At 28.5% G+C, this 15,825-nt stretch overlaps 2 protein-coding genes across 2 annotated transcripts; one reads left to right on the top strand and one right to left on the bottom strand.

The window, feature by feature from the left end:
* The first annotated feature begins 3,679 nt into the window (after positions 1-3,679).
* LOC137818123 (uncharacterized) lies at positions 3,680-4,574 on the top strand. Its single transcript, XM_068621357.2, has 2 exons — positions 3,680-3,970; positions 4,111-4,574. Exons 1-2 carry the CDS (start codon positions 3,817-3,819, stop codon positions 4,353-4,355), a joined length of 399 nt encoding a protein of 132 aa, XP_068477458.1. The 5' UTR covers positions 3,680-3,816; the 3' UTR covers positions 4,356-4,574.
* Positions 4,575-6,697: 2,123 nt separating this feature from the next.
* Positions 6,698-11,071, bottom strand: LOC137818122 (phospholipase D alpha 1). The gene is made up of 4 exons (XM_068621355.1): positions 10,713-11,071; positions 10,353-10,452; positions 7,531-9,433; positions 6,698-7,336 (listed from the first exon to the last, which is right to left on the bottom strand). The coding sequence occupies exons 2-4, from the start codon at positions 10,443-10,445 to the stop codon at positions 6,903-6,905; spliced, it is 2,430 nt and encodes an 809-aa protein (XP_068477456.1). The 5' UTR covers positions 10,446-10,452; positions 10,713-11,071; the 3' UTR covers positions 6,698-6,902.
* Positions 11,072-15,825: the final 4,754 nt, after the last annotated feature.

The following is a 15,825-nucleotide window of genomic DNA, read 5'->3' as shown; positions in this document are numbered from 1 at the left end:
AAAAGTCAAGAGTTGAACATGACCAAGCAATTCAGCGATATACCACATCCAGTAATCAATAACCAGCCTAAGCCATATAACTGAGCCCAATTCAATACTCGAAAGCCTAAAACATCAATGAGAGCTTAAAAGATGAAGAAGAAAAAAAAATTATTGTTTCTAAGATCATGTAACAATATTGTATAATATATTTTATTTAATTTGTATAAAATATATGTTTTGAGTATAACTTAGGAAGATATTAATAAAATAAAGTAGTTGAACCCTTACCTCAAACCTAATTTATGTATAATACTATATACTACTATGATAATATATATATATATATATATATATATATATATATATACATACATAGAACGGTGTGGGCATGAACTGTGGAAGTCGTAGTTGTCACCCCAACATTGAAACTTCATCTAGAAGAAACTATTTTAGTTGACCTTTGACTAATCCAGTCCCAACAACACAAAAATTGTCTAGCATAATATATACCAAATAATTATTTTTATGTTATAAATTATAAAAATGTTAGTATACGGTAAAATTGAGACAACTTTAATTATTCTCATTCATTCTCTAGGATATTTTTTTTTTAGTTATATGCATATAATCATAAATAATTGTATAATTTATGAAAATAATGTCACATATTTTAACTTCTGCATAAATATGTTATAATTTTTAATATTGGAAACATGATATATATATATATATTATATTTTATATAGATAATATAAATGGGGTTAGGAGTGATAATGTGGGTTGGTCTGCATTGTATTGACCTTTCTCACATTGGTCTGTAAAATTGGAAGAAAATAAAATAATTTTCTTAATGCAACATGATTAACTTAATCATGATATGAAATACTATTCTAGCATCGATATTAGTCTAATAGTTCATGCTAATATCGGTTCAACATCGAATGTCTGCTACGATCTTATAAATATGAACTAATTAATGTAAAATTACACATTCCATTATATTTATTACACTTAATTACTATTTTCATAATAGTTACTTCAGTATAAAGTATCTTTTTCAAATACATCATCCAAGATCGAGGACCAAAGTTCGAACGACACCAACAAAGATAATTGATAAAACCAAAACCTTGTTCGTTGTACTGTACCATAAATTATATTTGTTTTCTTATTAACTTGGTAACACATCTTTAAACTAAGTTATGGTCTCATTGTCAATTGAAAAGTACAACTCAATTGAAAACTTAACACGTTAACTTTGTGTTGCTTTGGAATTGTATGGCTTTTGATTGAGATCCTCATTGGTGAAACGTTATTCTCATTGCTTCAATGAAAATAACCTTTTAGAATTCTTCTTTTTTGTTATTCACTTTAGTGGAATTCAATTACTGAAACACGAAATTCAAGTGCTTAATTTATACTTTTCTCATCTATTTTTTTTTTCTTTTTCTTTTTACTTTTTATTCACAAATATTACCAAAACTTGGAAATTTTATTTTAAGAAATACAATATCAAAAAGAAGTATTTATATTCATAATTTTCAGATAGATTAAATATTTTCATGCATGTCAAATCTATTATTCAAGTTTACTTAAAATTGATACTTATTAATAAACGAATGCATATTTATTATTAATTATTTTAATATACAAATTAAGATTAATAATTATATACATAATATAAAATAAAAAATACAATATATACAAATTATTAATTATTAATATATATATACGTATTAGTTAATATAATCAGTATAAAAACAATACATATTATTAATATCTTATATTGTGAGTATTTATTAATAAATATAATTATTATATACAAATAAACCAATGCTAATTTATTTATTCTATCTACTACTAAGGAAAAATATTGATGAAATATAAATTATAAATAGTATATACTGTATTCTTTGTTTTTAAGTTATTAAACTTATTAATTAAAAAGACGTTAATAAGATGTGTTTATTTTTTAATAAATATAATGGTTTTTAATTATAAATAAAAAGGTGTGAAGATATAATTGAGGATTAATTAAATTTTGTGTCTATCATAAATTTGGATACTTTTAATTTAATTTCTATTAAAAAATTCCTGTAAAGTATTCTAAAATTTCATATCTTTAAATTGAATTTTTACAACTTTAGTTTTGCTCTCATAATTATATGAATGTTATTTTGCATTGTGATTGTTTTACGTGTCTCTACCTAAAAAAAATAAAAATAAATCATATAATTAAGTTTTAATTTGGATATTTTCAATTAATTTTTTATTTTAAAAATTTGTCCTATCAATTATATAAAATGTTTATATTACTAGTTAAGTCGTTTGATTTTGTCGTGAATTGACGTGAAAGTTTGATTCAAACAAAATACTAAAAATTTGGACAATAATAAGAACAATTTTTTAAAATCTTCATTCATTATCTTTATTAAAAGCTGACATTGTTTAATTTTTTAAAATTAAATACACAGAAATCAAATATCATGAAACAATATAACTTGGTAAAATTTTTTAAAAATCAAACATAAATTAAATATTTAGACATTTAATTTAAAATATTAAAATTTAATTATGTAATTTTTTTTTTCATGTCGTCAAGACATCTAAGCATTCAAGAGTCATGGCTAATTAGCTAATACCAAAAACAAATTATTATTAATCTCAATTCAAAATTATAAAAAATATGGACACTCAATACAACAAACATGATCGAATTTTGTTTAATTAAAATTATTTAAAGTGATAAGATGCTTAAAATTTAGTTAAGTCTAATTTTATAAGAATTTTTAAAAAATGGTAATTAAATCTTCACTTAAGTTTTAAAACGTATATTATCTTGTTTAATCTAAACCAATTGACTATATAACAACAGTGATAATAATTTGAAAATAATATATAAATTTGTATAAAGGAATTCATTTTTATTGTGCAAAAATTTAATGATACTATCGTATCCTTAGTACCAGACCATTTTTACTAAATTACGTGAAATTCTTATTTGTTAAAATTTATACGATTTTTGTCAAATTATCCACGAGAGTCATAATTTAATCTTTTTTCTACGTAATTAACTTATACGTGAAGAGAGAAGTTATTAAAAATTATCATCTCTTTTTATTAATTGACAACATTTATTATTTAATAAATAAATTGTAAAGTAATTAAGTAGATATTTATGTAAATAAAACTATATTCTATATACACATAATTTCCCAGAATTAAAAATTAAAATTAATAATAATCATATATAATAAATTTCACATTTATTTTCAATCTTATTATTTAAATAAAATTAAGAACATATTTATATTCGTTTAACCAATTATTTTAACTTAATTAATCTTTATATTATATATGAAGTGTTTCGTTTTGGTTAATATATAGTTTCATACGTTATTTAAGAGTCGAAATTTTGCAGTTAAAGATAATTTAAATACGTCTTATTTTTTTTATTCTCAGACGTCTTTTAAGAACAAAAACACGATGGAGCATAGACCTCTTAAATACGTTTTATTTTCTTTACTTTCAGACGTTTTTTAAAGATAAAAATACTATGAATCAGAAACATCTAAAACAGACAATACCTCAAATATAATGATTAATTCAACCAATGCTATTATTAAAAATATATTAAATCTTTTGATGTTGATTTTTTTTTCTTTTCCTTTTCTTTATTTTAACATTAAGCACCAGCAATGAAGCTTCGTGAATAGAGACACCATTTTCTTAGTGTTTTATACGTCTCTTCCTTTTATGGTCAACGCAAGTCCTCTGCTCCTCGTTCTCCTCAAAAGACAACCAAACTTCTGACCTTTTCCTCTGTTCCCAAGCATGGCTTCCATTTCTCAAGGTCTCGTCTTCACCTCAGCCATGCTCTTCTCCACCACTCTCCTCTACCTTGCATTTTCCAAGCACAAATCTTCCCCACAATTTCAAATTCCCTCAGATTCCAACAAACAAATTCTACGCTCTTGCATATACTCAGGTAAATAAAATCTTATTCTTTTCAAACATTGTTCTGATTTTCAAGTTTTGGATGACCCTTTATGTTGAATGCTCAAAACAAAAAACGTGTCAAGGGAATTTTGTGAGGTGGGGTATTTACTTCGTTTTTTGTTTTGACAGAGGAGAAGAAAAGGGAAAGGAAGAAGAACAAGAAGAGAGTGAAATTTGCTAAAAATGTGACGGTGAAGGAAGTGGAAAGAGATAGTAAGGAAGAAAACAGAGAAGAACAGGGGAGGCAAAACAGAGTATCGGCAAGCGAATGCAAAAGAGAAAATCCGAGAAACGGTGAAATTCCAGCGAACAGAGTTGCTCTGTATAATGGGATTTTGAGGGATCGGGGACAGAGAATGGCGTGCTGTCACTGAAGAAATCACCCTGTGTTTCTTCATGTAGATTCTGATTCTGTATTTCAAGTCGAAACAGGGGTGACATTTTTCATGGCAAGTTTTTTCATTATTTTTCCTTTTCTCTCTGTTTTTTCTTCTTCAGTGTTTTCCATTTCATTAAAGATCATTTGTTGATAAAACGTGGCATATATTAAATTTGTGAATATTTATAAATAAGCTTAATCAGTGTATTTTTTTTATCATATGTTATAGATTTAAACCATTTAATTAACCTGTAATGCATTTCATAGTTATACATAACATTTAGTGTTGAAAATGAATAAATGTTCACTCTGCTTCATAACTGTTTTTGTGGAAAAAGGTTGTTTTTGTGAAGAAGAAAATGAATCTGAAATATTCTTGTGGTTATTGCAAACTTTTCAATTTATCAAATTTATGATTTTCAATTTTTCACTAAATTTATTTTTTTTAATTATATTTTTTCTTCTACAAAATTTGAAGCAGAGATGTTATTTATTATTAACAATGAATGCAATAATTTTTGAACGTACAATTATTGAAGTAATTTCAGAACAATGAATCCTATATATTACTCAGTCTTTGTTGAATTGAATGAAACGTTTCCACAGCCCCACAGAATTGACCAAGTTGACCAACAAAAGATGCATCTAACAATTATATTAATTTATCAATGTGAAACTAGGAAAAACTTAAATAATTTTTATTTTTTAATTTTTTTTAAATTCTTCTAATATTTTTAATTTCAAAGATTAATACAAAAGTGAACTCCAACTTTAAGAAATAAATCAATTATTTACTCTGTTTATTTCATAAATATCACTGTGGGAAATTTCACTTCAGAAATGACATACATCAGTTTCTTTAAGAATATAATAGTAATAATAATATGTTTCAATTAAAATTTATTATACTATTTTAATAATTACATTCTTTAAATCACTTACATTTTTCAAAACACACCATAAACCTTTTAATATTGAGTATTTAACCACTACCCATTAATTATTGTTTATTTATTTTAAAAACATATAGAGAGATACAAAGACTCTCTTTTTTTTCCTATAAATATATTATTATTATTATGTGTTTTTTAGATAGAGAAAAGGGTAAGATTAAAAAAATGTGGTATACAATATTAATTTAATACAAAACTTATAAGGTACTTATGATTTAATACATATCAATGTAAAGAAGCTTCTTACAGTATTTTTTTTCTATTTTTTCGTGCTCAACAACTAATTTAAATTTATTATTAACTTGAGACTTTGAAAGATGAAACGAAGACTGAGTAAAACTAAAAATTCTAAAGTTAATGATTATAGTCTTCGAAACACTATTTTATTTACCAAAGTGTATAAAAATCACTTACTGAAAGCTTGTTGTTGGCAATATTATAAGTTAAAGAGAAACAACAAACACCTTTCAAACTTTCATTCAAAGTATATAGCATAGCTTATTTAAACCAAAATAGTATGATAACCTGGCACATGACATAGACAATTTCCTAGTAACAACTTGTCTGTTTTTCTTAAATGTCCAAATAATTTTGTAGATAAACAATATACAAGCCATCCTCTTGTTGAAGCATGCATGATATTCAGCAGTGAAGATTCTCATGGTTACTAAGATGAGACACTCATGACATCCTAACCATATCATTTAAGACATGCAATCAACATAATATTTAAAATTCAACATTGTCTTGATTTATTTTTACTTACGAATACAAAAATCTAAAAGTGATTTTTTATATATGTCAAATTTTGATATCTAAAAGGTCATTTTCATATTTTATTTAAGTTTCCATATGATCATATTTATGAGTTTTGGATTTTCATATCCAGAATGATATGTTGTAAATGGTGTTAAGGATTGAGATCTGAAACTCATTTATATTTCCTTACAAATCTTGGCATCTCAGAAAGTCATTTATACTATCCAAATAAGCTTCCGGATGACAAAATTCAAAAATGACATATTAGTTCCAAACTTGTATATTCAAAATTTTGTAATTTGACTTACAGATACGAATATTTGAAAGACAAAATTTTTAAAATCATTAAGAGTAAACAGACATTTCACATCAGTGTGTTTGTGTTTTGTAAATTTGAATTGATACGGTGTAATGATAGACCACACAGTTTTGGACCTACTTTGGCAGGCTTACCCCAGACATTTTTTTTCTTGTTTCCACAGTTTGAGAAATATGTTCCCACTACCACCTAATAACAGATTCATTGCGTATCTAAGACTTCTAAAATATTTGTAGTTTGAATTTGCATGGCTTGCTTTCACTGACAAAATGTTCCAGAAAAGCAGGTACAAAAACAACAATGACATTGTGAGAGAAATGAAACATTGATTAGAAAGCAGTCAAAGCCATACCAGCCAGATAACTAACATCTGTCATTGACATCTTCAGAAAAACAGAGAAAAAACATCTCCACAAGACATCACAGACTAACAAGATTATTACTAAGTAGTAATGAAAACACACATTAGGATGTAAGCAATCACAAATTTGTAAGAAACTACAAGACCAGACTAGGTAGTGAGGATAGGGGGGAGGTAGTCAGCTTTGGCACCAAGAATGCGAGCCTTGGTGTCAGGGAAGAACTCAAATCCTGGCAGCTGAGTGACATCTCCTTCACTGGCCACCCCAATGGGGTAGCGGAGAAGGTGACCGGGAAGGTCACGCTCAAGTGACTCACTAGAATACAGATCCCAATATTTGTCAGCAACCTGGTTCACCTTAGTAATGCATTCTTCACTTTCTGGCTTGAGGAAGGAGTCATGAAGCATGCCAAGGTGCTCATACCACAATGACAAGCGGAAACCGTGGACTTGGCCACGTGCCGGCTGTTGGGTAGCCAAATGATATGGCTGATAAGCACCCATGGCAATCTCAGAGTCTCTGGATCCATCCATTGACCTCTGGTTGATGTTGGCAGATCCAATGATTATGTATTCATCATCAACTGCAAAGGGCAAAATGTATAATTGTGAGAAAAGATAGAAGCATGTACAATGTACATTATTTGTAAGATTTTTTTCACAAACTATAGCAGTACAATGTTCATACTTACCAATCATCATCTTGGAATGAAAATATATCATGAAACTTTTGTAAGATTTTTTTCACAAACTATAACAGTACGATATTCATACTTACCAATCATCATCTTGGTATGAACATAAATCATGAAACGCCTGGCTTCTTGAGCTCTCTGATAATCTGAATCAGGATCTGGTTTTTCGGAGGGCTCAAATTCTCCTGACTTCTTCACCTCTCGATTTCCAAGGCAGAAGAATGTCAAGTAGTTTCGGGGATCTTCCTCGCTTCCCTTAGCTCTGAGTGCCTGAATAATGTCCTTGTACATCATCTCCATTGTTCTCCTTTGCCAGTCCAATATTGCCTGAACTGATGCACTTTCTGGGACACCCTCTGGCCACATAGGGACTACGACATACACGGTGAACCTTTCCCCAGCTTCAATCTTACTAACAATCTTAAGGGAAAGTTCCTTTGGGATTAGATGCAATGCACCAATGTCTTCACGCTTAATATCGGTATTGCTCCAGGCAAATGAGCTTCCAAGGAAATACTGATTTTCGATATAGATGAAATTCTTAGCACGACGAATAGCGTGAATATAAGCATCTTGAATGCTACGATCAATGATGTTATCTTTCCCACTAATGAGTCCGGCTTTGGCAGCATCTTCAGGAGTATCTGGGAACCCAAAAGCAGCACCACCATCAATAGATCTAAATAGCTGAACATTCCAGGTCTCATGATCTTCAGGAAACGTTACTGGGGATGGGGGAATAATGACATCTTCAAGCTCTCTCAGAGGAGCAAGTAAATCCTTCCCACCTTGCTTTCTCCATCTCTGCTCAAAGTTGAACAAAACATCCCACGCAATGGGTCCTTCGACCCGGGAGTGGATATCATGCCATGGTTCCCTGGGACCACCTTTTGTGATTGCAGCACCAGTAAAGTTAGGCTGATGAAAATCATCATGGTGTGCTGTGTCTAGGGTTCTGAAAAGTGAGTGAAAGGCAGTGTCATATCTTCCATCACAGAGGTCGATACCCCCAACAAAACTCACAATTCTTCGCTTCTCAGATCCTCCACCTCCAGGCAATGCACTGTCAACCACCACAATCTTCTGGTGATGAGTAAACATGGTAGAAATTTGTAAATCTTGAACAATGCTCCCACCATCATCAGGATTGCGAGGGCATAAAACACAGTGCACATCAGTGCCACTGAAGAACTGCTGGGTTTCTTCATCATGAGTAGCCATCAATCCATCCTTTTTCAACAAACCAACTGATGTTCTATCATCCCAAACAAGCATCAATACCTTAACACCTTCACTTGCCTTTTTCTTGAGAAGCTCACCGAGTGTTTGGTCTCCCCCAGGCTTTGGCCTCCTAGAATCCCTTACCAAGGAAATTTCCGTATAAACAGACCAACCAGTAATGTATATCAAGTGTTTTGCATTAGTGATCGCATCAAATATATCCTCCCAACACCTATGAGCCTCATAATTCTTGCCTCCAGAAAGAGGTATTTTAGGTACAAAGTTATCAGGTACATGAGCATCTTGGTACAGAAATACCTTACATCCTTGCCTCTGTGAGAAGAAAGTATAGGGAACTCCAGGGTATTTTGGACTTCTAATTCCTCGAGCCCAGTTGCGGTCTTTTGAGACATCAAAATATTGCAGCTTCACATGGATCTTTGAACCCTCTTGTATTGGCTTTTTCTCTGTGTCCAAGATTTCAACCCACCTATCTATTTCGTGGCCATCCAAGACCTCAGAAACAGGAACATATGCTCTTCCAATTAAAGTTGCCCCGATGGGATTATCATCTTTCACAGTGAATATAATATCTGAAGCCACATGGGCACAATAAATGTGAAAAGACTCCTCCCATTTGGGATTAGTATGTTCATTTTCTATAATTCTAGTCCTTCCTACTCTTGCCTTCTCCAGATCAATGGTTGCATAGAGTTTAGTAACTCCCTTTCCAATACCTACAGTCTCCTCAATGTTTTGCTTGAGCTGTAGCAGAATAAACATTAAAAGAGTCAATAACAGTGATTAGGAAATAAAAGGAGCAAAACTAAATCAATTGAAATACTCATGAACAGTAAATGATAATAACATGCCTGCAGTGATAAAGCAATGAAAGGGAAGGAGCAAGGGAAAAGGTCCATAATTGAATCAATGTGGTTTGCCAAAAATTAAATAGACAACACAACATATTTTTGTTCACACTTAAAAAGACTCAATCCAGCTTTCGGAAGTATAAAATCTGTTAAGTCACTACACTGTGTAAAATCCAAACTAAGGCTCTAGCATAGTCAATTTTAAAATTAAATAAAACATATGTGTAATGAAGGTTACATAAGATAAAATTAATGGCCACTGAAGTAAAACACCAGATGAATGAATGAGGTAATTCTAGCTAAAGTCAACAATTTGATTCACGTTGAGCAAACAGTCATATCAAAATTTAAATTAAGATCCGTTTCCAGAAACCTTGACTACGAACACTAACATGGATTAACATTCTCATTCTTTAACAACAAAAACTCTTAAATGCCAGCATAACTAGATCATTGTCACAGAAACACAGACAGGTTTGTAAACAGTTTGCACTACTAGATCATTGTCACAAAAGTTGAAACCAGATAACAAATTTAATCATTTGCAAGCCGAGGTTCACACAATCAAACAATACAATATCAGGTAACGTTCCTTTCGTTATGAATTTATTGGTACATGATACTTTCTAAAATGATCAAAGTCAAACAAATCCCGGATCCTTCAAAGGAAGCAGGGTCCGCTTCGATTTAAGAATTTTCAACAAAAACGGAAACAGATACCAGCTCCAATTTCAAATCCAACAAACTACAACCCAAAATCAACAAGTAAACCACCAGATTCAACAAGATCCAAGTAGGCCTAAAACACACACCTTGGTGAAGAAATTGCCGCCCCCACCAGCGTGGAGCTTGTCAACCTCGTAGATGGTGGCGTGGAGAGTCCCATGAAGCAGAATTTGCGCCATCTCCCACCTGCAATGGAAATCCACACAACCCCACTTGGCATTAGATCACACAAACGTGAAAAACACGCTTGCAAAAGCACCCATGTAAAATCTAGCGGAGCTGAAGTGCATAACACACAAAAGATACTAATTTGAGAGATAAAAGAGCCAGATCAGATCCCGGGGTGGATTAAAACGGCTTAAAAATGGGAAACAATGCTTCAGAACAAAAATGGCAGAAAATGAAACAGAGCGTGTGGAAAGTGTAGGAAGAGCGAAAAACAGTACCTTGTGAAGGGAAAGCGAATGAGAAGGAGAAAAGAGAGAAAGGGTGTGAGAGAGATCCGAGAAAGGAGAAGTGAAAATGGAGATGAGTGAGTGAGTGTGCCCTTATAACAAGGGATGAAGTTGAAACATGCATCTTTCAACTTTTCATATTATTGCACAATGTTGCATTCTAATCGCGTCGTGTTCGTGGGAAAGCACAATCGTCTCTTCACTTGACTTCTTCTAGATGTGTTCTGTTTTTTTTTCTTTCTAATCTATTTACAATCATTTATGTCTTTCTTTCCATGTTCAATTGAAAAATAAAATAATGAATTAAAATTTTATATATGAAAATGATAATAATAATAATAGTTAAATGTAAATAATCGAGTTTTCTGTGAATATTATAATCAGTAAATTAATAAATGTTATATGACTATAAATATTAAAGAGGAGAGGACAAATATAAAGAATCAAATTAACTAAAACTGGTAAATATTGGACCACCATTGTTGATGCATTCTATTTTTTTGTTGGTTTGTGTGAAAAGTGGAAAATCTTTATGAGAAACTGTTTTCAATATCTCACAGTATACTAATAAAATATATATATTTCCCCTTTTCTTTTCTGAAATGATTCTGCAGCAATTATTATATTTGTAGTAAATTCATAGTTTTAGACAACATTGCTTTTCTTGAAAACTATATTGCCCTTGTATAAAAATATCCATAACCAGACCTAATAAAAATTGGATTTTAGAATCTCATTTGAAAAATCAGTCAATTTTTCGTTTACAGATTATTTGTAAATGTCAGTAAAATGTAAGAAAAAATGAAAAAAAGATGTTACTTATTACTGGTGAAAATACAAATTACACTATAAATGTGTGCAAATTTAGTTTTTTTTTTAAATAATTCAATTGAACAAATAATTTTTAATTGTAATATAGCTGAAACAGTATTTAATACTATATTTAACTGAAATACTATAGGATATACAACTAATTAATTTCTCGACTTTGATAGTCAATAACATATCGATATCTTAAAGTAAAGATTTTCTAAACTTGGTTTTTAAGAGAATTCCTATGTGATGTCATACTAATGTAGGAAATAATTGTGATATTCATGTTAATATAGATTCATCAATATGAGGACCTAGTATATTTCTATAAATAAATTAATCAATGTTAAGTCAAAGTACACATTTATTATTCTCAATCACTGAATATTGCATATTGATTTGGGTGTCAGATGACCTTTTGCAGTTATCCTTCACATTCTGACCGAAAATCAAGAATTGAGATCCATTAGGAGTTAACACCAAAAAATCTGAAACGTATGAATAACAATGAAAACTAAAGACAAGACCTTTCGATTCTTACAATAATATTTATGAAACATAATAAATTTGTAACGACTTACTTTTATATTTGGTTGAAATAAATTGAAAAATTATAATTGAATTTAAATCATGTCTAAATTTTAATTTATGTACTTATGTTTTTTAAGGTATGTATGATATGTACATGATATAGTTTTATATTTATTAGGAGTGTAGTGATTGTATTGAAAACAAGGGATAGGAATAGAAAAATTGGGTGGTGATTATAATAAACCAATTGAGCTTTTAATGTTGGGTTGAAAACAATGAAGAAAACATATGGTTTCAATTCATGAATGAAAAAAGTGGCAACATTAATATGAAAGTTTTGACTCTATTCTTCCTCCTTGTCCAACCATTATTACCTTCATCATTCAATTTTTTTCTTCTTCATTAGTGAAAGTTGATCTATAATCTAGCTAAAAGAGAATGTGGAACATCAAATTGAATAAGTTATTCTTCTACATCTTCCTCTATAATTAGGATCTTGGATTTGAACTAGATTTTGGAGTTATTAATTATTAGGGTTAGGATACTTAAGAAATGAAGGAATTCTTTTGGTGTTTATCATCTTCTTCTTCTCTTGTTGTGTTCTTAGCTTACAAGAAAAAATTTAAGTGCAGAAAACTAGTATGGTTAAATTCAAAATTTTAGTTGTAAATGGTAAATCTTAAATTAGTAAAGTTATGAGTATCCATTGGTAAAAGATAAAAGTTACTACCACATTTATTCAAACACAAATACCAATATAAACATATAAATATAAATATTATCCTAAACCCTAAATCATAAATTATAAACCCTAAACTTATTTATAAATATAAATAATATATATCATTAAATAAAAACAATTTTTAAAAATAAAAAATTATTAATTATTAATATATAAAATATTTTTTATTATTATTAAATAGTTTTTAGATTGATATATAATTAGGGTTTAGGGTTTAACTATCAACTTTAGAATCTAATTAATTTAATTATACCAATTTAGCTTATTTATAAAAAAATGAAATAATTTTATCTAATAAATTTATTTAATTGTGTTAAAAAATCATAAGAAAAATAATCTTTTACATATATTTAAACGGTATCATAAAAGGTATTTCAAGTATGAAGGAAAAGAAACTATTACAATTCCTCTAGATAATGAAGAACTAATTTATCAAAGAAGAATTTTTAAATTGCAATGAGGAAAAATTATAATTTTTAAATGATTAATTAATGCATTAATCAAAATTTTAAATGCTTAATATGGTCACACTTTATAAATTAAATCTGTTACTTCTTCCTTCATAATTTATAGCATAAGATTAAATTTAAAATCATATTTATTTATTTTTGGAAGTGTAAATCTACAGTACCGTTTGTAGTGATTATTTAAACTAATAAGCATTTAAATATGTGTTATATTAAAAGTAATTCGATATTTTTAAATATTTGAAGTATAAGAGAGATTAGTATTTAATATTTTTTTATACCGTACACGTGTCCAAGTAGACAATATCGTTTTAAATACGTAAATTGGTTCTTTCAGATCTCAACTATAAAAGTGCAATGCCGTGTATCGTTAACCGCAAGAATACATTTTTTTTAAGGTGACGCGTATTATAGTTGAAAAATTAGATTTTTTTAATACTTTATCATAATTTAATTTCTTAAATAATTTTGTTGAAAGTTAATTTTAAAATACTTAGTGTATTAGTGTACCCGATCGAGTCCGTACAATACTGAAAATGTAATATTCGATAAAGACTGAACAATACAACTAAATGCATCATGTTAAAGCAGAAGATCAACCAGACTAATTAGTGATCAAACATTAGTCATACATTCTTAATTATTATATAAAATCCTAATCCAGTTAAATAGTAAAAGATTCGTGATAATTATATAAATAAACACAAGTTCTAAGAATCAGATATGTTATTATTATCATTCAGTACTAATAGCATTGAATGCTGAACACCAAAATCTCACTTCAGTGTCAAAACGCCTTTTGCAAATACTATTTAAATTTGAAGTTCACGGAGACAAAGAGTAATACGTAAGAAAAGAGGTTCCGATCAAGAAGAAAAAAAATTATTCTTTTAATTTCAACCATTTCGAAAACTTAATCTAAACACAGAATAATTAGTTTTTTTTAGTGAGAGGAGTATACATGGAACTTTTTATTTATTAATAACATTAAAAAAAAATTAAAAATTGGGTTTTTGTTTGAAGGCGAAAACCGTGTTTGGTTAATTGCACGAAACCAGGGTACTATATCGATGTCGGTAGGAAAAGAAATAAATTCTGTCTATTTTTTCAACGCCCTTTGTTTCTTTAAGCCATGAGTTTCGGACTTTTTAAAACTCTAATTTTGATAAATTTGAACATAATTTTGGATTATATATGGTTGAAGGGTTTGATTGAACTAGTGAAAAATGAAAAGATAGAAAAAGAAAGTGAAAGTTTTAAAAAAAGCAAATGAAAAGGTAAAAGGAAGTTTGCATTTACTTTTTGTTTTTTTTTTTCTAATATTTTTTCTTTAATTTAAGAACACCTTCTTTCTTTTATTTTTATTTAATCTAAACAACATAATTTTTATTTTTTCATTTACTTGTTTTAAACATGTTTAATGTTTTTATTTTAAATAATTTATATCAATATCCATTTACGACTTAAAAAATAATTTACAATATTATATTATCTATTCTAAACACATATTAAATTATTAACTTAATTATGTTTCAAATATATTAAAAAATTGAATTTTTTATAAAGAAAATTATTTTCAATTTTTATATAGGTACATTGTCATTTATTTTTATTGTCAACTATATGATGTGACAGTTGCTTCTATATTTCAATGAACTTGTTTCTTCCTTCTCAAAATAATTTGTTTGTTTTTTCTCTTAGAATGAGTTGACTTTGACTGACAAGTTAAAAGTCATTGAAGAGGAAAAACATTAATTAATTAAAGAGAAAATTAGAAAACATATACTTAGACAAAAATAAAAATACTTTAAATATTTATTAAAACATAGTTTTTTAGTAGAAATTCAAATAAAAATATTCATATTACAATATTTAAAAATTAATTAATTAATTTTTTTTAAAAAAAATTAGTTACAAATCAATATCAATATAGATATGCCAAAAGATGAGCCCAATAAATAGTGTGGCATGTGAGCTAAAACAAACGAGTTAACCTTCGAAGGTGTAGACATAAAATTACTCTTTGCTACTTTATGTACCTGAATGCAAAAACAGCCCAACTGTGGTTTTGGGCTTTCACTCTATGCTATTTCCACCTGACTTAATGCTATTTCCACCTGATTTAATGCTATTTACATCACATATATTGTTTATTTATTTTAATATTCCTAATAGAAAACATTTTTCATGGCTTTTTGAGGCAGCTTTTAAAAATGGCTCACTTGTGTAAGTTTATAGGATTGTAAATCTTATAATTTAGTTTAAGTTTTAATCAAACTCAATTAAATTAATTATGTGGTTAGTAATTTAATTAACTTAACTCAATTATTGAGTTGAGTTATGGAATTGAATTATTTTAAAAATACTATCTCTTAAAATGTTATTTTCCATGTTTTTTTTATATATTAAACTATTTATATTGATAAATATATAATATTAACAAAAATATTTTCTCACATTTAATTCATAAATAACATTACACAACAATAAAAAAAAATGAGTTAAGTGGCACAAGAAACAGGTTTGAACATTGTACAATATATAAATACTT

This window comes from Phaseolus vulgaris, chromosome 10, assembly GCF_051622355.1.
Source record: "Phaseolus vulgaris cultivar YP4 chromosome 10, ASM5162235v1, whole genome shotgun sequence".
Classification (NCBI taxonomy): domain Eukaryota; kingdom Viridiplantae; phylum Streptophyta; class Magnoliopsida; order Fabales; family Fabaceae; genus Phaseolus; species Phaseolus vulgaris.
This window is presented reverse-complemented; position numbering and strand designations above follow the sequence as displayed.